Source organism: Elgaria multicarinata, chromosome 7 (genome assembly GCF_023053635.1).
Source record: "Elgaria multicarinata webbii isolate HBS135686 ecotype San Diego chromosome 7, rElgMul1.1.pri, whole genome shotgun sequence".
Classification (NCBI taxonomy): domain Eukaryota; kingdom Metazoa; phylum Chordata; class Lepidosauria; order Squamata; family Anguidae; genus Elgaria; species Elgaria multicarinata.
Genome location: NC_086177.1, coordinates 40116190 through 40144166, shown reverse-complemented (window position 1 = coordinate 40144166; position 27977 = coordinate 40116190). Strand labels below are relative to the sequence as shown.

Genomic DNA, 27977 nt, shown 5'->3' with positions numbered 1-27977 from the left:
AAAGGCTTTTGGCTGTGAAGCAGCTCATCCTATGCAAATTAACTCATCATGACTAATACCAGTCCTTGCTGTCCTTATGCTGTTTGATGTGCTGTAGATTGTTTTGCTATTGAACCCATATGCCTGCCAGTGAGCTCTTTCCTTCACAACTTTCCCGAGTTTCAGCCTACATTTCTCATACAAGCCAGCCGAAGGCTCAGCAATTATTAGTGTGTGGCCCCATCTCCCCCTGCTGCTATTTGGAGGACGAGGCTAATAAAGGTGTGAACCAGAGATGTTTAAAAATTGATTGCAAAAGCAAAGCCAATGCAAGTTATGATAACCGAGAGCTCCATCACACCTACTTTTTTTCAAGGTATGCATTCGCGATTTTGACCTCCGCTTCTTTGGCACGGCAACTGCTGGTCCCTTTCGCGATTGTAGCTATACCAGGGGACTCTCTTTTCACTTGTTTGCTCTCCCATTATTGTCCACACCACACCCCTTCTCGTTCCCCCTCCACTTCATTGGTTCATGTTGGTTGATAGATGTGGGAGTCTCCCCCCACCCCGGCTTTGTTGTCTAGCATCTTACTGATTCAGCATTTAATCAGCTGGGTGCCATTTCTGCAGGCAAGGAGGCAAAGAGGGAGGGGTTAGAGCAGCAAAAGCCCATTCACTAGCTCAGTTCGTTCAACACGGTGTGCTGGAGGCGAACTGCCCCAGTGCCCCACCCTCCTCTTTCGTCAGCAAGCACGGTTTCAAAGCACACACCCCTAAAAAAAGGAAAAGCACGAGGACAGCAATACGTGGGGGTGGAAGGACGCTTTAATCCCGCATGGAGGAAATAAACCAGACTTTACCCGCTCCAAAATAAGATGGAAAAGGGAGGGGAAGAGGTAAGATGAGTGCAGGACAGTGACAATGTCATGTGAGTACCGCATTGCAAAACCACAAACCAGGCATGACGAGAATGCGATAAAACGCTGGTGTGATGGAGCTCAGAGTTGCCATTTCATTTCTAGCTAGCTCTGAGAGAAATCTGAATGCTTTCACTCCCAGGTCCAATCAATGGTTTGGCTTTCTAGGGTGTCCAGAAAAATGAGCTTGATCCTGACTTTAAGCATTGAACTGGGGGAACTGTAAATAAATAACAGAAAGAAACAAAGAGTATAGCATTAGATACAAAAGAGCAAAAACGAAAAGAAAAACAAGGGAAGCCTTGAAAATGGTACTGAAAATTGTAGGACATGTGAATAAAATAGTAAATAATATAGCACATTTCACTGAAAACCCTCTTTAGGGTCATAAAAATTCAATTTGTTGAGTTATTGTACTAAAGGGGAAATAGTAGATTTACTTAATTTACTAGAATAGCTCAACAAATTTAATTCTTGTGGCTTATGGAAGAATTCCACCAAAATGCACTGACCAATTTACTATTTTATAGAAGTGCCCTACAATTCTTTTTCCTTTTTTTTTTTTGCTCTAATGGAAATAAATACAAGTGGACTTTAATTTAAATTGCTACCAACAGCGTGATCCTAACCCCATTGGGTTGGAGTATAGAAACACAACTACATTCCTTTGCATTGATTGAATGAGAAGCTACACTGGTGTAGTAACCCTATGGTAGAAGGACACCACCAGGTTCAAGAAAGAAATCTGGTCAGTTCATGGTTGAGTTGAGCTGGGGACTTCCCAATTTATAGCCCCTGCTCTTACCCATTCATTCCCCTGCACTAGCTCACCCAACTGTAATCTGCATTTACTGATAAAGATCCCTGACTGAGCGCCTTTGACCTTCTCAGGGTTTCTATAGCTGAGCTGGCTGAGGAGCCAAGTCTAAATGTGCCCAGCTGAACATTCAAGCCACAGCACCATTCATTTATTCATTACAGTACATACCCTATAGCAGGTATTAAAAACATTGCCACAATCTTGTTGTATTGTAATGCCACAACCATATTGCTAAATTTGGATTGTAGGCTGAAGGTAAACATGATAGAGAAATAAAAAGGTTTACCATTAGGAACACAAAAGAGTTACCTTAGATTAGTCACCAAGAAAAATCTAGATTAGGGACAGAAGTCCTAGATCTAGAAATATATTTGTGCGATATCCTGCCTCTTCTAGCATAATGGATGCTTTCTGAAGTTGCATAGAAAATTCAGAGCAACCCCAGCAGTAATCAGTTTTGTAGCCCTGTCCTGAACTTGCTTTCTTATAAGCCCTTTTGAATTTGATGGGATTTTCTAGTAAGTATGCTCAGGAGGGAAATCTAAATAGCTTGAAATACATATTAAGATGCATTGGAATTACAGATGGAAGAACAAATAGATTCCACATTATTATCAAGGGCAGATTCGAATGCAGCACCCATCATCGCTTCCATGCTGTGAGCAGCCAGTGTCATGATTCCCTTCTGCAAGCAGCGTCCACCACTTGCAGAATGGAGATTTAAAGCTTTTGGGGGCAAAATGAGCAGAAATGCTCTTCTGTGATCTCTACCAACAGCATTTCTGCTCATTTCAGGTTGGCCCTAAAATCTCCGTTCCGTAAGTGGTGGCCTCCACTTGACGAAGGGAATTGATCAAGCTAGTAGGTCCGGGCAGTCTCCATCGGAAACTACCCCAAGTTTGTTTATTTATTTATTTATTATTTATTTATACTGCTCAACAGCCTAATTCACCACCCTAAATGAATCTTTGCCATAAGCCTTTGAGCTGTACAAACGATACTGCCTCCTTAGAGTCCCAATATTTACCGTATTTCTTCAATTGTAAGACGCCATCAATTGTAAGACGCACACTAATTTTAGTACCACCAACAGAAAAAAAAACCCTAAGACACACCCGCAATTCTAAGATGCACCCCATTTTTAGAGATGTTTATATGGGGGGAAAAGTGTGTCTTAGAATCGAAGAAATAGGGTATTACTAGTTATACCCAAGGCAATCCAAATCCTGTACCAAAAAAGAGCTGGATTATTTGACAGCTATAAATTATAGCCATTGAGTATTTTTGCATAATTTAATTTTTTCTTTGCTAATCATGAGGTTTGCTGATCACTGAAAATCTTATTCAGACACCTCTCGGGCTTTTGAGATTCCAGCAGACACACGTATTCTCACACATTCAGGCATACATTTGCAATCACAAATCTAGAAAATCACTCCTTTTTAATGAAGGAAGATGAATTCTACACTTACTACTATATTCTTTGACTTTTCTTAATTCCTGTGGAAATGCAGGACACACAACACTGGTTATGTCAACAGTACCCATCTGAAAGGCTCCAGATATAACAACCGTAACAACAAGTTGTTCATGTAGGCAGCATTAAAATGGCCTGTGCCCAGGATTAAGATTTTGTCCATCAAATCCTCTGCTCTGGATTTACTCATTATGTTTTGTGCATCTATTTTTCACTAAAGCATGGAAAAAGTTTCCAATCTGATTTTATTCCAGAAGTTATAAGGATTCACTGCTAGGGTCAGGTACATCAGTACACAAGTGATTTTAAAATCAGCAAATGCAAAATTTTCTTAATGCTCCAAAAACAGCACCGTTATCTAAACACTTGGGATGTACATAATAATCTCAAATTTTTATTTTTATAAGTAACTCCAAGGGCTTAAAATGTACCAATGTACCATATATCACTGAGGGTGCATTTCTATGCACACACATTTGAGAGTAAGCCCCATTGAACTCAGTGGGACTTACTTCTGAGTTGACATGCATAGAATTGCCCTGTAAGCCACAATTTTGTATGAGTTTTGTAATCCTGAGCTTTTGATTTTAAAAAGATTATGGGCTTCTGCTTTCCTAATTACTGGAGGAAGGAGTTCCTATCAGTTTGCACACTTACATATGGTTAATTAATTAGCACGTGAAGAACAAAGCACCTTTCCAATCCCCAGACTACTTTTCAAACACCCATACTATCCTCATTCGTTGTAATTCATTGTTGTAATGGCAAAAATATTTATGTAGAGCAGGAATGCTGATGTAATTTGCGAGGTTGGATTTCTTTTATACAGATATATATTGTCTGCTAGTGTGGGCAGTTATCCCAAACCTTTCTTATGTATGATTCTGTCGTTTGTGTGTGTGTGGGGGGGGAGAGGATTCAGAAAACTTTTGCGCAAACTTTTGTACAAGCTTAATGTGCATTTGAAATGCACTGCCAAATGCAGTTGTCAGTCCTGCATTGCTTTCAGTGAAATGCACTTTTCAGTGTACATTTGGATGGGCACACTCATCAGCCAATAGTCCAATGAGTTGACATGGATGTTCTGGCCCATCACTATAAGGCACATCTGGCCCTCATCTTTACGGAGGCACTTTGGCACCCACACTTGCCTTCCTTGCTTGCATCAGAGCGCTTCGGCTATTGGGCGGTAAAAAAATGTAATAAATAAATAAATAAGTGTGATTTTTCCTGCCTGGCGCCTCTTGAAAAGGTTCTTTTTTTAAAGAGATGTAGGGGGAGGAACGGGGCCATTCCTCTGAGAGGAAGAGGGAAGGAATGGGGCCGTTCTCCCCCCTCTTGTTTAATTTATTGAGCCCTATCTGCGGAGCTCCGCAGATTCATATATGGGGGGAAACATATCCTCCATCTGGCTGCCCGTTCCTCCAAAATTGTTTAAATTCAATAAACTCTATATATGCGGAGCTCCGCAGATTCATATAATTAAAAATAAAAATGAGAACTAACGAGGCAGCCAGAGGAGGACGCGAGAGGGAGTGCAGACCGAGCAGCATTGGAGGTTGCCCGGTCCTCCCCACCCATCCACATTTATATTTATTATTTGTTTCTGCGGAGCTCCACAGAAATGGCATTGTTCCTCTGCTCTCCCCCCCCCCCATTTTTATGGTTTTTTTTTTACTTTTGTAGAGCCGCGGAGCCACCTCTGCTGCCAAAAAAGTCAGGGTAAATGCCCAACTTTTTTAAAGTGGAGTTTCCAGGGTTTGACCCTGCATGGCTTCGTCATGTGTCCTAAAACGCGAATGCGCATTTATGGCGTTATAAACAAGAGTGTAGACATGCTCCAGCTTGTTTAATTCATTCTTTGAGGGATAGAGGGAGAACGACAAGAACCCTGTCTAAAAGCAAACCAGTTGCTTGGAAAAGCTCTGATATCTGAGACACCGTGCAGATTTTCTACGAATGCCCAAGAACGTGGAAAGGAAAGGCTAAAAACAACCCCACAGAAATAAAAGGATAGGTTTATTACTTCACTACTGCAAAGATCCCTCTTCTTGTTCTAAAAAATGAGTTCTAGTGGGCTAAAGAAACTACAATGTCAAAATTCAGAGATTTGAAGATCTTTAATAAATTTCATGACTGATATCATTCGTTTTACCTTTGATTGCTTGGAACAAGAGTTTGGTAGGCTGTATATCTTAAATCTGCCTGTAACTTGCCATTGCAGCTGACCTTCTTACTGTTTTCTTACAGGAATATCTCCCAGGTTCCCAGAAATCATGTCAGTAGGATCACATTCATTCTCCCCAGGAGGCCCTAATGGGATTATTAGAAGTCAATCCTTTGCTGGCTTCAGCGGTCTTCAAGAAAGGAGATCCAGGCAAGTAACATCTCCAGAGCTAAGCTGTAAACTCTAAAGCAAGCAAACATGCACACACACACACACCCCTTGGCAGGGCCGGCGCTACCATTAGGCCAACTAGGCAGCTGCCTAGGGCGCAGACCTCAGAGGGGCACAGTACTGACCTTTAAGGGTCACAGTTTTAAACAAATTAACTGTTTTAAGAAAAAACAATAAAAGGAAAATATAATAGTTCGGAAACTCTTCTTGAACAGCTGAATCGAAGTTGGCAATTTGGGGGGGCGGGTGCGGGTGCAAGTAGCTCGCCTTGCCTAGGGTGCAGAATAGTCTGGCACCGGCCCTGCTTGGCCCTGGGTATCTGTTGTTGTTTTTATCCCACTGTTAACTACAGCAAAGGGTGCCTCTTTTAGAGATCTGACTATCTATCTATGAACAAAACTTGGGCTTGAACACATGGAAGGGAAGGGAATAGCCCTAGCTTTATCAAAGGTTATCTCCTTGACCTGTTCTTTCCTTCAACTCCAGTAAACTTCTTCATGAGCCCTACAGTGTGTGTGGTGTTAATGGTGATGTTGGTAATGCAAAGGGAACCATCTTCTGTCCTGCCCCACCTCCCACACTATAGCCTGAGTCATAGGGCTCATCTACACCAAGCAGGATATTGCACTATGAAAGTGGTATCTAAAAGGCAGGAGCCACACTACTGCTTTATAGCGGTATTGAAGTACACTGACACCTGTTGAGGCCCATTGACACATACCATATACCACTTTCATAGTGGAATATCCTGCTTGGTATAGATGTGTCATGGGCCCCAACAGTTGTCTGTGTTCTTCAGTACCACTATAAAGCAGTAGTGTAGATCTTGCAGTGCATTTTAGTACCGCTACAAAGCAGTACTGTAGCTCCTGCCTTTTATATACCACTTTCATACCACTTTCATAGTAGAATATCCTGCTTGGTGTAGATGAGCCCATACAATCTGATTGGTTTCAGATCCTATGTACTTATTCAGTTGACTTGTATCCTTTCTTTCCACCAAGAAAATGTCACTCAAGGCAGAAAACAATCATAGGAACCGAAACATTAAAGCACAAATTTTAGAATACAAATTTTATGTGTTCTCTTTATTGCTAATGAAGCAGTAGGTTCCCATATGCCATTTCTAGCCTTATTTCTCAAGGCTGGGCTAGTGAGCACAGGCCTTCTTTGGGCCAGATTGTGGGGGTTTACATTTATTTTTAACAGGTAGCAGTGTAAGTCAGGGTTAGGGCAATGACTTTGGGTCAGACCGTAGCCCATTTCTTTGCCACCTAGGACCAGGATCAGCACCTAGCATCCTTGGGCACTTGCTGAGCCCCCAGCTTCCTGGCAGAGCCCACCGCTAATGCCCACCCTGAGCCCCCAATTAATCCTTTTTTGTGCTCTGTTCAGTACTGGTCAGCTGGGTTTAGCTATTGTTTTAATTTCCCACAATACCCTGGAGTGACACTACAGCACTGTGGGAATTTAAAAGGGTGGATAGACCCAGAAGCATTTCTGCCTGGACGCTTTGCTTAGGGCCCATTTAAACTGGACTCGCCCAGCCTATATCACATTTTTAAGTTCCCTATTGGCTTTCCTCTTGACACCCATCTTGCGAGCTCTGCAATTTATCTACAACTTATACAACATACAGTAATGATGCTCGGGGTAAGGCTAACATGTTTGTTCTTTTCAGCAATGTTGCAAAAAAAGATTTAGGCCAGTTTCTGTGGCCAGGGTTAAGCTCATTGCAGGCTGAAGTGGTTTTAAGGCACACTCCACCACGATATTCTCTTGCAAAAGCTCCCTTCAAATGAACAGGAAGCTGCTTACCTCATTTTGGTTGTGCCTTTGTTTATAATAATTTACATCCTCCTCTAAAATAAATCACAACTAGCAAGATCCACAATGCAATAACCAGTAAATACCACTGAATTACCATTATAAGCAGCTGAGTAAATAAGTAGCTATTCATCAGCTTCTTCCCATTTCTCTCTTCCTTCTTCTCTTTTTTAGCTTCATTTATTTAGATCTGCATGTAGTACATTTTAAAACTATTACATATATTGCATATTTACCTGCACTGAGCTTTTGCAAGGGGACAGGTGACAGATCTAAATAAATCAAAGAAATTGAATTATAAAGGTGTTGGGAGTCGTCTCAGCAAGTAGAATATCAAATGCTGATAGCCGAGTGTCATGTTGACTCAGACCTATTAACCTACAAACATTTAGCCCTTTGGCAGCAGAGCTATAAGCAGATTGCTTTTAGCCAGGAAAGATTTAAGTTAGGGTAAGCTCCTTAAGTGATGCTCCTTTGAGATAACAACATAATCGTGACTTATAGCTTTTCCTGCTCACTTTGTAGGTGCAACTCCTTTATTGAAAATTCCTCTGCGCTCAAGAAACCCCAGGCCAAAGTGAAGAAAATGCACTACTTGGGACACAAGAGCAACAGCACTGCTAAGGAGCCTCAGCCTGAAAGAATGGAAGAGGTTTACAAGGCCTTAAAGAACGGACTGGAGTAAGAACTTTTATAACTCTGGAGCAGCACTAAAACTGCATTTGCTAGTTTACAAAGAACACTTGATTCCCCTAAAGTAGGTTTAACTTCTTATGTCAAAGACAGGCTTACTAGCTCCCAATCAGCAAGTTGTTCCTTCTTCTCAAATAGCTCAAGGTTGATGCGCACAAGCCAGCAACATCGTCTATTTATTTATTATTTTATTTATTTATCATATTTATACCCCGCTCCTCAGCCAAAAAAAGGCTCTTGGAGCAGCTTACACTTAGCAAAAAAGACATTCCCTGCCCTCAGGCTTACAGTCTAATAAAGACATGACACACAAGGAAAAGGAGTCCAGGAGGGAAGAGGTAAAGAGAGAGAGAGAGAGAGAGAAATTAAGTGGATCAGGAACAGGGCTGATGGGATTGTCCTGCTCCCGAAGGAGAGGAGTCCAAAAGGAGCAGGCTGAGATGTTTCCTCCACCTGCTCCTGTCCCCATGGCCTTTCTTCTTCCCCACAGGGCCAAGATGCTGCCTGGGGATGAGGGCGGGGGTGGGGGCCTCTTTTCATATCCTCATGGAAATACTTAGCTTATTATTTATTTACTTATTTAAAACATTTGTCTCCCGCCTTATATCACTAGGATCTCAGGGTGACATACAAATAAAATCATACAATATAAAACAATAAATATACACAGCTAAAAACAAACCATTAATCAAGTTAAAACCATTATATAATTTTAAAGCAGTAAAAACAATTAAAACAGTTAAAACAATGTGCAAGCTTGGTGAATTTTAACCATTAAAGGCTTTAAAAGCCATGTTTTTACTTGGTGCCGGAATAGAGTCAGTGCTGGTGCCAGTCGGGCCTCCAAGGGTAGGGTATTCCAGAGTCAGAGTGCCACCACAGAGAAAGTCCTCTCCCATGTCCCACCATAGCGTTTGTGTTGTGCTGGTGGGATGCGGAGGAGGGCTCCTCCAACAGATCTCAAGTCTCAGGCAGGCATATATAAGGAGAGGCACTCCCTCAAGTATCGAGGTCCCAAGCCATTTAGGGCTTTAAACGTCATTACCAACACCTTGAATTCTGACTGGAAGCATATAGGCAGCCAGTGCAATTTCTTTAAGACCAGTGTTATGTGGTCTCTGTAAGATGTGCCTGCCAGCAGTCTAGCTGCTGCATTTTGCACTAGTTGCAACTTCCGAGTAGTCTTCAAGGGCAACCCCAGGTAGAGTGCATTGATTGACTTCTACCTATTTCAGCCCATAGTAAGATGATTCTCTGTGTTGGTGTGTACCACTGAGGATTAAATTGTACATTTGGCATATCACCACTGTCCCTCATTTAGTGTGGTTCATAGTAGCATAAAGAAAGTATATTGCCCATGGTGGTACATCTATATAACCAACTTGGATGAGGCAGCTGCCATATGCCTAAATTAGGTGTATATGCCCAACACTTTCTTGGGCCTGTGTGCACATCCGGCAATTTGAGGAAACTATCCTGGGCACTACCACAAAATGGCTGCCATGAGAGGTGTGGCTAGTCACATAGGACTAGTAACCTTTTAAAAATTAAAACTGGGAGTGATAGGGTGCCAAGGAAGATGCCTAGGGATCATTGGCATCCATGGGCACCCAATATTGCCCACCCCAAGCCGAAGTAATCCTATGGACTGAGCCTTACTTAGCAGTCCAGAATCAAGATTGCTTTTTAATAATAACTTTTGAATACTTTGCTATGATCACGTTTATTGTTTATTGCTAAACTTATTTTAGGTACTTCGGCTTGATCTGACCATGTGACAAAAGACTGTACTCTTGTAAGGGTTATTCTCAGTTGACTTTAGAGAACCTTAAAGACCTTCCTATCTGGCAAGCATTTTGTGAACAGGGAAATAGATTACCTTTTTTACCAGCTAATTCCATTGATAGTAATAGGGAATGTGCAAGAGTGCTGCTGTGCTCAGACTCAGTTGGAATGCAATCCTGTATACACTTATCAGGGAGTAAGTCCTATTGAACTCATAGGGCTGAGTAGATAGGTATAGGATTGCACTGTTAATTAAGCATGCTTTATTTGCTTAAACAATTCATGGCACCTTGCAAAACAGATTTTCTTTTCACAGAAATCAGCACCTAAATATTGAAACATAATAACAGAGCTGACGTTTCACTTTTTGGCTTATCTTTATAGTGAATATCTGGAAGTGCATCAAACAGAACTGGATAAATTGACTGCTCAATTAAAGGACATGAAAAGAAACTCGCGGCTGGTATGTCTTGTCATAAGAGTCAAACATTAGGGAGTTGTTTACTTCCTAAGTGGGAGAACAGGATTGTGGTGTCAGGATGCTGCATATGAAAAATAAGGACTAGTTTAGACCTCCGTAATGAAAGTGCTACAGTCCTCCCATGGGGACCACACTACCTCAGATTTCAGATTTGGAAGAGAGGTGTAAGAAATTTACTAGCTAAAGAAAACGTTTTCCTCAGTTTAATATTGTTTTGAGGTGATGACAGTTTTCACAGAGGAGATATTTTTTAAACAAACACCTCTCCACTAAAATACAAGGTATTAATAGTTGTAGCCTGAGGACTGCACCAACTTGACTGTGCAAAACTGAATTAGGCCCTTACACACAGAAGTGCTGCCTGACCCATACTTGAGACCCAGCCTCGCTGGTTGTTTGTATTTGCTGCTGCTCAGTGTTGCTATCCATATGATTGCTCAAGGTGGATCCATGCTGTCACTTTCTCCCTGTCTCTTGTAGTAAGTGCCTTTAGTAGAGACTGGTGTGGCTCTCGCACGACTAATTCTAAGGCAAATCTAATCTTACTGGGCATGTAGTGATGAAATAACCCAAAATGTGCTGAATTATTACATGTTTTCCTTCCGTGATTCTAGCTCAGGCCCATGTCAGCACCTGCTACAAAGGTGCTGACATGCTACAAAGCACCTGCTATTGCAGGGAGAAAGTGTTTACGTGAGTCACTTTTCCAATGTGAAAGAAAACCTGGAGCGCATGAAAGAAGGGGAATAAATTTACTTTAGCATTACTAAATAACAGAGACTATAAAAGGATTTAAAAAATAAGCAATTGCTCACCAAAACTTTATTTACCTTGTGTTGGTCAGAAAATCTGTGAAACTGTGTATGATAAGGTGTTATGCGCACATCTATCTTGGAGAAAAAATGTAACTGGAGCAAAATTCTGAAAGCAATTATAGGGGCATATATCTTTTCTTTGAGATGAAGAGATCTGTGATACATTTTTATTAGACAAACACAGCTTGTTTATAAAGTGGGTTGAACAATGTTTGTCTTTCTAACATGGGTGGTCAGAGCAAAATTAAGAAGTCATTTCATTTACTTGTGTATTACAGTTATATGCTCCTCCATAACCAAAGGTTCTATGGACATCTTAAAAATGAATGTATGTTCTCCCCAGGCTGATAGGATTAATTAGGCCAGATTTACAAGTTGTGTCAAATCATCACGAATGTGGAATAAAAATCATGATATGGTACTATGAAAGCAGTATATGGAATGTAGATTGTGCCTCAACAGTAATCTGCGCTTCAATACTGCAATAAAGCAGTAGTGTAGATCTAGTCTTAGTTGCTCTGAGTAACTTCATATGTGTCTGTCCTGTAAGACAAGTCTTTATTGTATTTTTTTTAATTTCAGTTCAATTGAACTAAAGTCCTGTTTGTTGCAGCATGATATTTCCTTCCTTAGAGGAATGTTTTGTTTTATGTTCTATTCATATTTTATTTTTATTCATTACAGGGAGTGCTGTATGATCTAGACAAGGTATGTTTCCCCAGTGATGAATTATCTGGAAGCCTATCATGCAAAAGATGGAGCAGAGGGCAGGACTAGAACCAATGGTCAGAAGTTGTGGGGAAGTAGGTTTCAGCTAAACATTAAGAGAAACCTTCTAACAGTGAGGCTGTTCAGCTGTGGAACAGACTACCTCAGGAGATGATGGGTTCTCCTTTGCTGGAGGTATTTAAGTAAAGGCTCAATGGCTATTTGTCAGGGATGCAGTAGTTACATCCTGCATGGCACAGCCTGCATTGAGCAGGGAGTTGGACTACATGATCTCTAAGATACCTTCCAACTCTATGATTCTATACTGCAATAAACAAAAAAAGTGTAGTCCTGTGTAGCAGTAGAGCATAGCTGCAGGACTCTGTGTAAGGGAGTCCTTCTGATTGTGCCACAATTACAGAAGGAGATAGATAAGGCTGTCCATCAGTTCTTCTCTAATCATTTTCAACAGCCACTTTCAATCCAGATTAATTATTTCAAAGAAAGTGGTTTGCTGACTGTGGTCTACAGTGATTGTAGTGTGGCCTCAGTATTGCTCTCAAAAAGTACTTGCATGTTTGATACAGCGTTTGTTTTAGAACACAGTTATACTATTTTTAGGGGAAACATGAGAGAGTCTGGGAATGTCTTGACCTAAACGCCTTCTCTGTTCAAAACATCTGTGATTTCTAGATTTTTTATTTAGGGTACTAGAATGAAATTTGAGGTACATTAATCTGTTCTTGATTACACAGAAATACCTATGAAATGAAAAAAAAATCCACTTCTTTAGGAAAGGCAGCGTTCCTTTTGAATATCAGACTGCTTTGACATGAGAGTATGAAAGTCCTGCAAAAGTGCAAATCAGTTCAACTAATCTCAGTTGTCTGTCACTCTTCTCATTCTAATCATTTTTAATTTATTTTGCAGCAAATGAAAGCAATTGAAAGATATATGAGAAAGCTGGAGTTCCACATCAGCAAGGTAATCAGCTATCCTTTCATCTTGCTTCTAACTTTGTTCCTAAGCTTTTTTATCAAAAGCCCATCTCGCAGTATCCAGAATTCCAGAGAAACTTCCTCACAAAGCACTTCTTCACATAGATTTAGGCAAGGGCTTGCAGTGTCAGCTACAAATGAATTCTATGGAGATCAAATGCCACCTGCAAGGGAGTTTGCAGGGCATTCCCTGTTGCCGCTGCACAGGAACTCAGCCTCATGTTGCCCTGAGGTATGTTGTAGGGGGCCTAGAAAACATCCTACATACATCAGTATTTGTGCATGCTATAAATGCTGTGTCTGGTTCTCGGCCTTGATGCTAGACAGAAACCATGCCATAGGGGACAATCCCATCTGACTTTATTTCTTCCAGGTTAGTATCAGACTATTAGTAAAAATTCATAATTCCCCCTTTCTCATTATGCTGTTCCCATTTTTAATAGGTGACTAATATAATACTAGTAAATACTAATTTTGAATGGGTGAGGTTTGTTGAGAGAATGCGTGTTCACGGCTACAATTCCTGATGGTGAGGTGCAGTCCATCCCTATTCATGGCCTATAGAGTTTGTGTCATTGAAAGCTGTATCAGTAAAGGTCAGGTTATCATGTTGCCCCCAAAAAGGCTAGTCTCCCTCCCCTCCATAGTTCACAGCTTGATTGGGGCAGCCCTGCAGTTGGTGTTTTAATTTCTGGAAAAATGTATATAACTGAAAGCAATGGATTTCAGTGTAGTTTGGGCCTGTGTCAGCAGTGGCATACAAGTTGTACCCACACATCAGTTGTGTCTTCCCTCTCTCCTGTAACAGTAAATGGCAGTTAGTGGCCATTTCTACACTAGCCCAAAATGCGGGCTGGTCACGGACAAGTCCCTGTGCGTCCAAATGACACATAGGGTCTCCCGGGAGGAAGGATGGACGAGAACAGGTTTTCCCAGGGATAAATACTCCCTGGGAAAATCCAATTCTTCCCACAATCTCGGGATCGTCCCGAGACTGCAGGAGGTGTGGCCAACCGTCCTGGTTTCTTCCCTCCTCCCCGCAAGTAGCAGGGATCAGTAGAGGGAAGGAACCGGGCCAGGAGGAATCAGGGGTGGGGGGGAGTGGGGTCAAGGCATTTTTTTTAAAACCCTCACATTTTGTTGGAGCGCACATGCGCTCAGCTCCTTTAAATAGAAATGGCAGGGGTGACACTATCCTTCCTCCTGGGACGTCGCGTCCGAATTTAGACTAAGGGGAGGATCTCGCGATCAGGATGACCCAAGATCCCCCTCCTTCCCTTCCTCTACACCAGGCTGGTGTAGAAATGGCCAGTGTAGATTGCCTTTCTGATTTCAATGAAACCCTTTATTAGGGCAGCCAGAAAAATAGACACTTCTTCATTATCCCCATACCCACAGATGAAATATTCATCAAGGAAACAGATTCCAAAATAACATGTTCCCTGCCAGCAAAAAATCATGCAGCCAGGTACTTTCTGTTCAGGTCCCTCCCACTCAGAACAAAGTGATTTCAGTGTTTGAAAGAGGAGTGACTTGCTACAAAGCTCCATCCACCCTCAAATTGTTCAGTATATTAATTTACTGTTCTGTAACCCATGGAGACAAACAAAGGGAACTTCGTGTGAAGCAGGGTTTTATAAGGCCAAAATGTAAGCAACTGCTCATGTAAACTTTTTAATAGAAAGCAGCAAAACTTTGATGGATGAATGCATGCTGGTCTGCTGGTCTTCCATTGACAGCTGTGTCTTGAAATTAAGTTCTGAACAGGAAACGAAGCAAGGGAAACAGGAAATGTGGTAACTAGTGGCAGCTCTGCAATGTAGTAGATGGGTTTGTGGTAACTGCTCAGGCAAATAGAGTCAGAGACATGAGGGCGGGGCGGAGAATGCTGTACCACACCCTTGCTTTCAGAAGGAAATGACAGCTATATTTAAAAGCCCTTTACAATGGAGACAGGTAGCCTGACAGTCAAATACCGTAGCAGACTGCCACATAGCACAGTTATCTATATTTTATTTATTTATTACATTTTATACTGCCCAGTAGCCGAGGTCCTCTGGGCAGTGCACAATTAAAACCAGCGGGGTGGGGGGGAAGACCAGATACAAAAAGGGGCAGGGCTCCTGCAGCTTTAACTGTTGTGATGAAGAGGGAATTTCACCAGGTGCTGCATACATACAAATGACACCTGCTGAAATTCCCTTTTCTATGCAACTGTTAAAGATACAGGAGCCCAGTCCTCCTTTTCATATGGTCACCCTAATTTTCATCAATCCCCCCTTCTACTGCAGATCTCTGTGCCATATCCCTTACTGTTCTAGAGAGTCTCCCAACCATTAGGAACAGCTTTTCAGGCAGTCTGGTGTGTGTGTGTGTGTGTGTCCACGTGCGTGCGTGCAGTGGTGGGGTAATCAGCTAAAATCAGGCTTTGCATGAGCAAAAGTCCTTTTCGCTAGTGCAAAGCCATCATCGGATGCAACCTAATGTGAGAAATTTCATTTGTGCTGTTTTGTTTGTAAGAGATCTATTGTACCTATGTAGAAATAGATACGTAAAGGTTCTTGAAACTGATGAATTACTTAAGTACTGATACAAAACAGCTCTACACAAAGTTGTTTTTTGACACTGAATACACCAAGGGTCTGTTCAGAAAACATGCTAACCCACACTCAGTGGTTGCATGTGGGTTGTTTTGAACCATGGATTGTTTGGTGAACTGTAGGTTAGCATCTTATTTGAATGCAGCTCATTTTCCACAGGGTGGGTTATTGTTTTGTCTGAATGCAGCCAGGGTGGCTTGTTAACCATGCAGGGTGGTTTGTTAACCACCCTGAACAATAAAAAAACAAACCATGGGTTCTCAAGGTGGTTTGTTCAAGAAAAATAAGCCACACTGCATGGTTAACGAGTCACCTTGGCTGCATACAGACAACACGGTAACTCATGGTTCAACAAATAACTCATGATTCAAAACAACCCACATTCAACCACTAAATGTGGGTTAGCATGTTGACTGAGCGGTCTCTGAGAGTATCTATGGCTGCAATCCTTTGCACAGTTATCTTGAAGTGAACTCCATTCAATACAGTGGTCTTACTTCTGAATAAAAATGCATGGGATTATTCTGTAAAACAATGAATCCATTAGGGATGAAGAGATTTGGGCTTTCATTTCTAGTTTTTGCCCAGTCCGTCCAACTGGCCAGTTTAAGTATGGGCATTCAGGAAATAGTATTGCAAAGATTACTTGGGACTGACAGGTGGGCCTTGCTCCAACTGATGCAGAAGCATGATTATTCACTTTTTCTTTATTGTGAAGCAGCCTCTTCAGTATAATACAGTGGCATGCTACTGCTGACTTGTTTCGTATTCTGAGAACTAATTCAAGGTGCTGAAGCTGACAAGCAGGGATTTTTTTGATTAAGAGTGACTTCATTTTTAAAGAAAACTTTAAAGGTTTGCACAAAAACCATCGAAACATAGGGCTGTAATATTTAGAAGCCTGAGAAGTTGAAGTACAAATTCCTGACAAACCCTTTGTGGTCGACAGGAGATTTTAAGAGGAAGATGCTATTTCCACACTGAATTATTTTCTATATAAAGATCTGGCATCAGCACTGAAGTTGTTTACCTACCCATCACTCTAAAGAGGAAAAAAAATCTGGACTTCTGCATTTAAGTTCCTTTCATTTCTCTTTGATCTTTCATTTTCTTTTTTTTAAAACAATCTCAATGGGCCATTGTTGTTCCTATCAGGTAGATGAGCTGTTTGAAGCCTACTGTATCCAAAGACGGCTCCGTGATGGTGCCAGCAAAATGAAACAAGCGTTTGGGTTGTCCCCTGCCAGCAAAGCAGCTCGGGAGAGCTTGTCGGAAATCAACAAAAGCTACAAAGAATACACAGAGGTACACAAATATCTTTTTTAAAAACTCAACTCAACTTCCCCAGGTTTATGGAAGGAACATGGGATGAGTGGTAGGGTGCTTCCAGACAGAGGGCTCCTACTGCTAAGAGACAAAAGCCATTCTCTTCACACGCTGGCCAACCTGTTGTTGATCAGGAACCCACAAGCAGAGCATGGGTGCATCAGCACCCTTCCACCCATGTACCCCAGTAACTGGTATACATAGGCACCTCCTGCAGGTGCCTACTCCAAGGGAAGCTCGGAGGATGGCAACAAGAAAGAGGGCCTTTTCTGTGATGGGCCCCCAATTGTGGAACAATCTCCCTGATGAGGCCCCGCCTGGCGCAACATTGTTATCTTTTCAGCGCCAGGTCAAGACTCTTCTCCTAGGCATTTAGCAATATGTAATTAGCCTGGGTTTGTTTTTGTATGTTTTTGTGATTTTAATTTTTTGTATATTGTATTTAAGTGTTTTTATCCTATATAAACCGCCCAGAGAGCCTCAGCTATGGGGTGGTATACAAATGTAAATAATAACAACAACAACAACAACAACAACATGCTTACTGTCTCTGCTACTGGAGATAGCACATAGCCAGTAATGGAAGTAGCACATAGCCATATTGCTTGTTTCAGCCTCGCCTTACTTCTGATGATGTCAACCTGTCTCTAAGGGTAATGGGGAAAACTTCTGGGCTCTTGATTCTCTGGACAGCGAAGAAGAAACTGGCAATTTCCAGGGACATTTCTCATCTTCACCATTTTTCACCTACCTAAGAGCTCCTTCCTTTCCCCCTCTTCCAGGCTATGCTTTTGAGCCCCTGCCTCAGAATTTTCTGTCCCTGGATGCTTCCAGATGAGGCTGTTATTGTGCAATTGGTCTGCCTCGTTCTCAGAATTTTATAGGAAGGTCTAGACATCATCATCTTCCATTTGTAACCCCTCCCATGTTTTCCTTCTTCTGTATTTTTTCTTTCCATAGAAAATCTGTTAAGAAAAGATGAAACAGCTGCACAGTGCCTTTTGATAGGTATTGCTAGGAACCCTCCATCTAGAAACATCCCTAGTTACAAGCAAAACAGTTATAATGCATTTTAAGCTGTTTTGGATTATTGATCTGATATTAGTCTTCTCTTTTTCCATACAGAACATGTGCACTATTGAAGGAGAACTGGAAAATCTAATGGGGGAATTCTGCATCAAGATGAAAGGTAATTGGCTTGCATTTCATTCCTTTTTCTGCTCAAACATCGCAGTGAGAATTGTGTGTGTGTGTTTCTCAAAGCACTGAGAACCCAATGAAATTTATATAAGAGGTTTGTTTTCTTTCTCTAACCACATTAGTTATGGAGGCTTCAAAAACCATGTCTGTCTCAAAGCAACCAGCATGAACTGTGCATATTGAAATATCAAGCATTTACAGCAAACATTCCAGAGACTTTCCTATTGTTTAGGAGCATGTGGTTTAATTAGATTTGTTTAGGAGCATGTGGCTTAATGAGAGAAAAAAACAAATGTGTGCTGGGGGAACACATCTTTTATTACATTTTCTTATGTCTGAGAGCAACTCTGCATTAAGCAAAAAAAACCAAAACACCCTGCATCCTTACCAGGACTTTCTGCTTTTGGTTTCTTTGTGGGATAACGATGGGCTTCTTTACACAACGGACTTGTGGTTTGAATCAATGAAAGTCCTTCCTTGGCAAGTTCTATATGCTTCTGTGTGTTTCAGTTTACAACCACTAGATGGCGCAGTCATTATAGCCCTTTATAGTGCTACACTGGCATGTCACAAAGCTGATGATCAGAATAACATCCCTTTTCATGGTATCTCTGACCTTTTTGAAAGCAGGTTAAAGGGGGGAAGCACAGGAGATGTCCTAGAGGTTGACACTGTTATGTAAAGGGCCCACTAACTTCCGTGAGTGACCAATCATGAGCATGCAATAAATCACTCATGCAGAAAAGCCCTTAATCTCTGCCTCTGCCATAGGTTCTGAATAGTGAATTATTTCCCTGCTTTTCTAAAACTTGGAGGGGGGGAACAGAGGTTTTCAGCATGTAATAAGTTTTGTTTTTCTAAACTGTTATCCCACCTATCAAATTAATATGTGCTTGTGGAATGGAATTATTTTTTAAAAGATAAACATCTCCTTTTTAATCCACTGTAGCAAACCACCAATTATTCTGCCACCACCACTGCAAATTTCAGTGATGCAGGGGCCATACCAGAGTGGGGGGGGATGCTTGTCGCATATTATCTAGGATATATTAGGATAAAATCAGAGAAGTACGTATGAGTCTATGTTTTCAGAACCTGGAGCTTTAATCCTAACAGCGTATGACAAGATTTGATATAAAGTATTAAGCTTGGGGAAAACTGGCCTGCAAACTAGACTTTTAGTAGGCTAAAATATCTACTGGAGCTTTCCACTCTGAGCTGATGCAGAATCCACTTTGGCCCATCTGGAAAAATGCAGAGGTCTTATTTTTTTTTCCTCCTGCTTCTGTTTGGTTACAGGTCTTTGTGTTTACAGCTAGATGGGCAGCAGAGATCAAGTTGTCGTATTAAGGCATCAAAAGGGAGATAGAGCCAGCAGCAGAGTGCTAGTAAATTTGAATTATTTATAAATAATAAATAAATTAGAAAGTGGGAGGTAATATGAACCTGACAGGGCCTTGCTTTGTTCTGGTACCTGGAACCGTGTGGGAGGAAAGGAGAAAAATGCATTGTATGTTCACAGGCAATGGAAGAGATCGCAATAGGAGTGGAGCTACTGGGCATAGAAGTGTCAAGATATGTTAGACCAACCATTAGTACAAGGGTGGCATTTACCCAAAGTAATGTTCCTTTAGCAAATATTATGTGACAGTCAAAAGGAAATCAGTTCCCATGAATTAACCATACTGGGACATGGGAGACCTGAGTCCTATTTCTAATTTGACACAGAATTTCTGTGACAAATATTTCTTTATTGAAATATTTTATTATTGAAACAGTATCTTCTTCTTTAAACTGCTGTGATGGTACAAGACCATTTCATAATATTAGTGGAGCTTGTGCTGCTGTAGTGTTTTGACAGTTGAGCTCTTTGGAGATTTTTCTGTGCTTGTACTCAACACTTTAGATCAAAATGACTGCATATTAATTTCTGTATTAACAATATTGCCGCAGTGCCATTTACACTCGGCATGGTAACTAGTTTATTCTTTCTCTTGTTGGCCCCTATACTGTATACACGGTGTGCTTTAAAAACAGCACCAAAGGTAATTATCCCATGCTCGCTTTCTAGAAAGTTTATGTAAGAGCAGAGAATTCTCAGTCCTCTTTAGCCAACATTAATTTTTAGGCCTATAGATGAACTCTATTTCAAATCCCGATTCAACTATAAGGCTCACTGAATGGCTTAGGAAAGTCACTGTCTTTGTTCAGACATAATGGCTGGGTTTAGACAACCCACACTCATTACATACTCAACCCTTGAGTGGGGGTTATCATGTTGTGTGAGCCCAGTCCATGGGAAACTATGGGTTCCTGCAGTGCAAATGAGCTGCAGCAGATTTGCAGGCTATGTGACACCCCCTCCTTCTCTTTCACATGCCAGAAGAGGAGATTGAAAGCTTCTGTTTCCTATTTTAAACTAACCACCGTTCCCCATGCCATCCAAACTCAAGGAATGGAAATTTGTTTAAATTGTCATTTTAGAACAGGCATCCTGGCTTGTTACACCAATCATAGTTTAAACAAACCACAATTCCTCAAGTTTGGATATAAAGGGGAACTGTGGCTCATTTAAAATTGAAGTGGAAGCTTTTAACCTCTTCCTGTGGTAAAAGAGAGAGGAGGAGAGGGAAGGGGAATTGTGTGAGCTCAAGGCTTGTGCAGGGTTGTTCGTATAGGGCCAGTTCACACAGTCACTGCAGCCCACTATAGCTTATTTAAGTGAGTCCTTTTTAATTCTCTGTAGCAAACCACCAATTCTTCTGCCACCACTGCTGCAAATTTCAGTGATGTGGGAGCACCGCATGTGGATGGCCATTTTGAATATTCAGCTCTTAGTGGGGGTTGCCATGGTTTCTTGTTTCATTCGAACCTGGGCAGCAGGGTCTGTTGCTGGAGGTTAAACAAACCTCAAATAACCCTACAACAGACCATGGGTTATTTCAGGAGTGTTTAACCCTCAAACAACCCCTGCAGCCCGAATTCAGAAGACATGACAAGCCGCAGCCATGGCTTGAACAGGCAACCCAGTGCCCAGGGATGCTGTGGCTTGTCGGGGCTTACATAAGTTAAAATGGGCTGCAGTGGTCATGTGAACCAGGTCATACTGGGAAACTATGGTGGTCTTCTCTGTCAGTTTGACTTAACTCAAAGGATAACTGTGAAGCTAAAATAATGTAATGAGCTCCTTTGGAGGAATGGTTGGATGAATTATAATAAATATACAAATAAGAGTCATTATGTGTTGATTTCAATAAAGAATGGCTACTTATAACATGGTAATAAATGTAACTGTAAAGTACCAAGACGTATTATTATTATTATTATTATTATTATTAGCCATTCATCCATTGAACTCTTAATTGCCAAAGGCATGTAAGTGAGGTTACTCCAGAGTAATTTTGTTTTTGGAGGGGTGGGGATAGATTTCAAATGAACACTTCTAAAACTTTTTAAATATATGAATAAAGACCTTAGGTCAACAGAGTTTGTGAGGAACTGCTGCCACCTACAGATGGAAAGATGAATGCTTCACAGTAACCCTTCAAGTCAATTGGCTTTCCTTTCAACCCCCCATATGGGCCACTGTCAACCCATAATCAGGGGGCGGGGAGTAAATATCAAGGTTGACAGTACTGCTCAGATTACCATGTACCAAAGCATCTATGCCATCCATTTTATGTTGATTAAGCCATAAACATGAAGAAAACGTTATGTGTGTGAACTGGGGTGTGGCTAGTCATTTATGGACACTTTCTGTGGCACATAACAATACCCCAACAGTTTAAAAATCGTTAATCTTGCTGCCGTTACATGTGGACTGGGTCAGAGAGTTAGGAGACCCCTAGAATGGGGTGAGCTGTGGTGTGGTGTGTATGTAGGATTCCCAAAAATCGGCAGACGGACCTTCCATGAGCGGAGACCTTCTTCTCCTGGAAGGTCCTTTCCTCTTGCGGAAGGCAGGTCCTGAACCCAACCCCTACTTTTTGCATTTTACACATTCAATAATAATTTGCTGTATCAACTGGTATCCTGTTTACTTCCATCAAGAGTTCTGCCATTGGGTAGAGTGAGGTAGCAGCCTCAGTCAGCAGATGATGGAAGAAGGCGAGCAGTAGTATGATGTTGGGGGGCAAAGCTGTCTGCACCATGTGCACACACCCAGCTGACGGCCCTTTTTGTTAGGCACCAAAATGTTTTGGGCCGATCCTGCCTACGAGCCTTTCTACACAAGACAGTCATCGTGCACTCATGTTTCCTCACGCATTGTAGTTTGCAGGTGCTTTACACAACATTGTCATATTCCAGAGCCTCCCTCAATGTTCACAACCATTTTACCATTGGTTTTTTTTTTTCCCCAACAAGAAAAGTCTGGTATATCTGTGAATGGCAGCATGAAACCCTAAGTGTATTTGTTCAATTCCGCTGTACCACAGTGCCCCTAGTGCATGTGTAACGCAACATATAGAAAGGCAGGGAAATAAAAACCTGGGGGAGGGGGGAATGTGTAAAGGAGCCGAACTTAATCCCACAGCGAATCTGGAATTTTCTTGTGAATTGCCAAGAAACTGCCGGTCATTGGGCAGAATAGAAATGAAATGAAAATGGAAGCAGAAGCCTTGGTAAAGTGGCCTCATGTAGAAAAGCCCTAGTTCAGCATCATAAGGCTTTAAAAAGTTAATAGAAAAGCACTCACTGTGCTTCATCTATTATTAGTTGGGTTTAATGTGCTGTCTTTTTTTTAAAAAAAAAAAAGCCTAGTAAAGAGGAAGCTCTTTCTGCTCAAATTATAGCTACATAATGTTACCCATTTAAACAGATTGATCTGGGCAAAGCTTGACAAGAGAATTAAAAATGGCAGAACTCTTGATGGAAGTTTTTGTGAACCGCCCAGAGAGCTTCGGCTATTGGGCGGTATAAAAATGTAATAAATAAATAAATAAAATATATTAAAAAAAAAGATGGTTGCAAAAAAAAGATGAGAGGAGATGCTTTTACTGTAACAGGGTGCTGCCAAATGTAATAATAAATAAATAAAATGCATTCCCTATTTGAAGATGCTTGAGCTGAAGCTTGCTCTCCTTATCTGTCTTGGAAAGCTGCACTTAGAATCATAGAATCGTAGAGTTGCAAGGGGCCTATAAGGCCATTGAGTCTAACCCCCTGCTCAATGCAGGAATCCACCTTCAAGCATCCCTGACAGATGGCTGTCCAACTGCACCTTCAAGGCCTCTAGTGTGGGAGAGCCCATGACCTCCCTAGGTAATTGGTTCCATTGTCGTACTGCTCTAACAGTCAGGAAGTTTTTCCTGATGTCCAGCCGGAATCTGGCTTCCTGTAACTTGAGCCCGTTATTCCATGTCCTGCACTCTGAGATGATCAAGAAGAGATCCTGGCCCTCCTCTGTGTGACAACCTTTCAAGTATTTGAAGAGTGCTATCGTGTCTTAAAGGGCTTTGTGGCTCTGGTAAGAAGTCAACAGGTAAATCTTGCCAGGACCAGGGAGATGGCATTACACATTCCGAATTCAAAAGAAATGAATCCACTAACTATCCAACCAATCTTCCCAGGCATCCCAATACCCCTAGTAACAGGAACAATAAATTGGGCATCGGTCACTGCCGTGTTCAGAGCAGTAACAGCAGCAGCAGAAGGGTTGATGGAATGGGCAGCCTTCATCCTCTCAGTTGGTGAGGGAAGAAGGAAGTGGGAGTGCAAAGTTGCTCTCTCAATGCCATCAGTGCTTTGGCAACACTGAGGAGTGCTGGTATACAGTCGCTGATATAAGAAAGAGAGGGCATGAGCATTTCTTCTGAAACAGGTCTCAAATGTTGTTGGCTCCTAGGTCTGGCTGGCTTTGCTCGACTTTGCCCTGGAGACCAGTATGAGGTGAGTAACTTTGCAAAAATGTCATTTCCCATCATGTTCAAAGGGTTCTACAGGGTATTTTTTCCTGCTCTCAAATCCTGTACTACAAGAAAGGTCCCACTATTCTCTATTTATGGATGAATGCACTCTGAGCCTTTCCCACATAAAGACTATGAGATTGGTCCCAGAGAGCTGATTGATGCCTAGCAAGATAACAACAGATCTTTCTTTAGCTTTGTTTTGGAAGGGTGTCAGCATGTCTCTCAATATTTTGTTCTTGGCATAAGTTTTCTTCCTCTTGTGGCTCCTAAATCCAGCCAGGACAGGCTGACAAGAGCAGATCAATTAGAACAGGGCAAGTTGACGTCCCCTCCCTCGCCCCCTTCCCCCTGTCCCAAGACAGAAATGTAACTTTATCAACAAGTAGGCTGAAAACTACAACAGATTCACTGTTTCTGCCTTGGCCTCTGTGGTCTGTATTCATGTAGCGTATGGTGATGCTGCATGAAACATTTGACATTCAAGTTCTGCAAATGGCCATAGCATCCCTAAACAAACAAACCAAAAAAGTGTTTTCTGCTCTTTCTAACGTACTGGAAAGGTGTGGTATAAATCAATCCAGCTTGTTCTCTGAAAGGCTCTGAGACATGTGGTTTGCATTATTTTAAAGATGAGGTCAAATGGGAAAGCTCATCGTAATAGTGTGTCAGCATTTGTAGTACCTTGTGTGCTTGCATAGCAGCAGTTGCCACCCTCCATTAGACTTGCTGAGATTCATTTCCTCCCCATTATGGTTTGTTCAGAGGGAGGGAATGAGAGGGGGAGAAAGGCAGGACAAGTATGTGGGTGGTGAGAGCACAAGATGTTTCTTTCCCACAGATTTTCATGCGGTACGGCCGTCAGAGATGGAAATTGAAAGGCAAAATAGAAGTCAATGGCAAACAAAGCTGGGATGGAGAAGAAATGATCTTCCTTCCTCTTATTGTTGGGCTGATCTCCATTAAGGTATCAACTAAACGTTAACTACACTGCTGGCCTATAAGTGATCAGCAATTCCATCCAGATTTCTCAAAATTAATTGAATATATGGATACCTATCATTGGTATATGTCATCCTGCAGTATTCTATGTATTGAATAAAAGCCAGTCGGGTAAGGAGTCTAGTGGTCAATGTCTGCAGCACTTCTCCATTGCCCCAATCTCTACCATGTTTTTCTTTGATCATTCTTTCTACAAAATGGAATCACGTCTAATGATTTATAATTCAGTGGACAAAAAAGTGGAATATGATGACAAATGGTTAGGGAATAAAGGGAGGCAGTCATTGGGGGCTAAAAATCTGTTCAAGTCTTATTAATTTGACCGTGTAGAAATAGCTGCCTTAAATACTTCAGCTTAGATGAGGAGTCTTTATGCTGTACACCAGCTTACCCCAACCTGGTGCCTTCCAGATGTTTTGGACTACAACTCCCATCATCCCTCACCATTGGCCATACTGGCTGGGCCTGATGGGAGTTGGAGGGTACCAGGTTGGGGAAGGCTGGCATACAGTTATCTGCACGGTCTTTGCATTTGCATCCTTTAGTATATGACTTGCATGTATGAATAAACCATTGCAGATTAAAGAGCACATATAAAGTTTCATGTCATTTTGCATCATCTCAAAGACAATGCTTTTCAACTGAGCCAATTTACACATTCTGATGAATCATAAAGCATTGAGGAATCAAGTAATGAAAGATTGGATTATCTCTCATCATATATTAAGACCTTCAAATATAACACAATTTGAATAAGATGTCCAGTTTTATGAAGCTATCTCAGATGCAGTACGAAATTTTATCCTATTCATGTATTATTTGCGCAAAAGGCCTGGCATGTTGAAGGAGGAGCAAAGTGGAGCTTTTAGCTCCACTTCTGACATCATGCATCCATCTGCACATTGTTTGTTTGTGAAGGAGACTCAACCTGCAGGAGCTCCATGGGGTCAGGATACGAGCCGCGCACTGAGATTTTTTTTGCAAACAACTGCACTCCACATGCTGATGGATGCATGGCATCAGGTGGGGCTAAAAGTGGGGCCTGCTCCTCCTTCAACATGCTAAGGCCATCATGGGAGTAATCCATGAACAGGATTCTAGTCTTAAACCCTTTTTATATCCCAAGTTCCAAATCCAAATACATCTTGTTTAACTTATTTTTGGACCAGGCTGTAAATGTAAAAGAAGCGCCATATCTGATGTCCAAAACCACAAAGGTGGTAATTGCACTTGGATTTCCAGTTCACGGAGGAGAAGGAGAAGATCATGGTAGAATATTCGCTGTATCTGATGTGGGAGAAAAGAGGGGAGGGGGGGAACCCTCACAGAATGAAGCTGAGAGCCAAAAAGTAGCTCCTCCCATGAATGGTTAGCGAAAACAGCCGTTTTTGGGGTGAGCATTATTTTAATCCAGATTGCTGTCTTGTCACAGAGCAGAAATTCATAGACAAAAAAATTGTTCCTTTAAAAGGCAGGTTCTCACATAATCATACACAAGTATAACATTTAAGTATTGGGTTCCCCGCCCCCCCCCCTCTTCAAACAGTGTGTCATGTAGCAACCCTCCCGTTAGGGAAATACAGAATAGTTGGCTCTGAGCAATGCTACTGAACTAATGAGCAGTTAACAGATAGTTATTCTCTCCCTAATTATTAACACTTGTTCCTTTTGAAGGTCACAGAAGTTAAAGGCCTTGCTACTCACATTCTGGTGGGAAGTGTTACCTGTGAAACAAAAGACTTGTTCGCTGCTCAGCCTCAGGTTGTCGCTGTGGACATCAATGACCTTGGCACAATAAAGCTGAACCTGGAAATCACGTGGCAGTAAGTAAAGCTGACTTTGTGGAGGGTCAACATCATTTCAAATAAAGTGGGTACCTACCCATGGTCTTTGGCTTCTCTGGCAAGGAGACGTAAGAAAGGATTGCTCTAAATAAGAATAGTGATACAACAGAAAACAACAAGGTTTAATAAGATCTATATGTACCAACATGACCGTAATATTATATCAGATATACAGATTGCACCTTTTTTATATATCTAAAAGGTCATGGAATAATATAAAATTTTTAATGGAACACTGTCTTATATGGTTAGCCGTTCCTCTTAGACACTCAGTGCCCAGCTGTTTATTGGTAACTGAGACTGGGTTCACATGTCATGATAAGCCACGGTGGGTTGTGAGCCATGTTAGTTTCCGTGTGGCTTATTGCGACGTCCAAACCTGGCACAGAACTCATGAGCTGTTTATAGGGTTGTTTAGGATAGCTAGTTCCCAGGGTGGCTTGTCATGACATCTAAACCCTGGCACCATGGCTTGTGCCAAGCCATTACCAGTGCCATCTCAAGCCTCCCTCCCCAGTGACTGCCCCTCAATGGCACTTTGGATGGACTGTCACTGGTTTGTCAGCTTTCAATTAATTTTTTTTTCAGTGCCTCAGAATTGCATAAATGGGGTCAGAGAGTTAGGAGATACAACAATCATTGTTGTCATCTTTATAAAGATTATATCTTTCATCTTTAAAACAACCACTGAAATCTTAAGTTTGAGGTTTGGGTATCTTATATCTTAATATGCAAGTGGTGACAGCTTCTGCATTTCTCTTGAAAGTAATCACTGTATTAATAGCAACCTTTTTTAAAAAAAAAATTATGGTCTGTCAGCACAAATACAGGAATAACCTTTTCAGGAGTTGCATTGTATCAGAAGACTTTAAAAGTGCAATCATTGTATTGTGGTCTATGGTTATCTGTCTAGGACTTCTGTGTTCAGGATACTCTTTATCAGCATGTCATTGTAGATAGAAGTCAAAGAGTGGTTAAAGGATGGATTTTCAGTCATGTTTTCAATAAACGCATTCATTTCCTGAAGGCTTCTAATCTGCTTTAGGGCTAGAACACGAATTACAGTCACAGTTGAGGTGCTGATTCTCACCTGACCCCTAACATTAGGAAGCCCTCAGGGTGTAGAAGTTAGCCGCTGTGTTGTAAATTTCCATTCCCCTCCACTATGTTCCTAGTGACTATCAAGAAGAGGTATGGCT

At 41.5% G+C, this 27977-nt stretch overlaps 1 protein-coding gene across 1 annotated transcript in view; it reads left to right on the top strand.

Moving 5' to 3' along the window:
* The window catches only part of RIPOR2 (RHO family interacting cell polarization regulator 2), a 90987-nt gene that overhangs the window by 42087 nt on the left and 20923 nt on the right, over positions 1–27977 (top strand). The window contains exons 2-11 of the mRNA XM_063130458.1: positions 5446–5572; positions 7946–8101; positions 10283–10361; positions 11879–11902; positions 12833–12886; positions 16656–16805; positions 17952–18015; positions 23872–23915; positions 24774–24899; positions 26609–26757. Of these exons, the coding sequence (XP_062986528.1) occupies positions 5446–5572; positions 7946–8101; positions 10283–10361; positions 11879–11902; positions 12833–12886; positions 16656–16805; positions 17952–18015; positions 23872–23915; positions 24774–24899; positions 26609–26757 (973 nt within the window). The remainder of the gene's footprint in view (positions 1–5445; positions 5573–7945; positions 8102–10282; positions 10362–11878; positions 11903–12832; positions 12887–16655; positions 16806–17951; positions 18016–23871; positions 23916–24773; positions 24900–26608; positions 26758–27977) is intronic.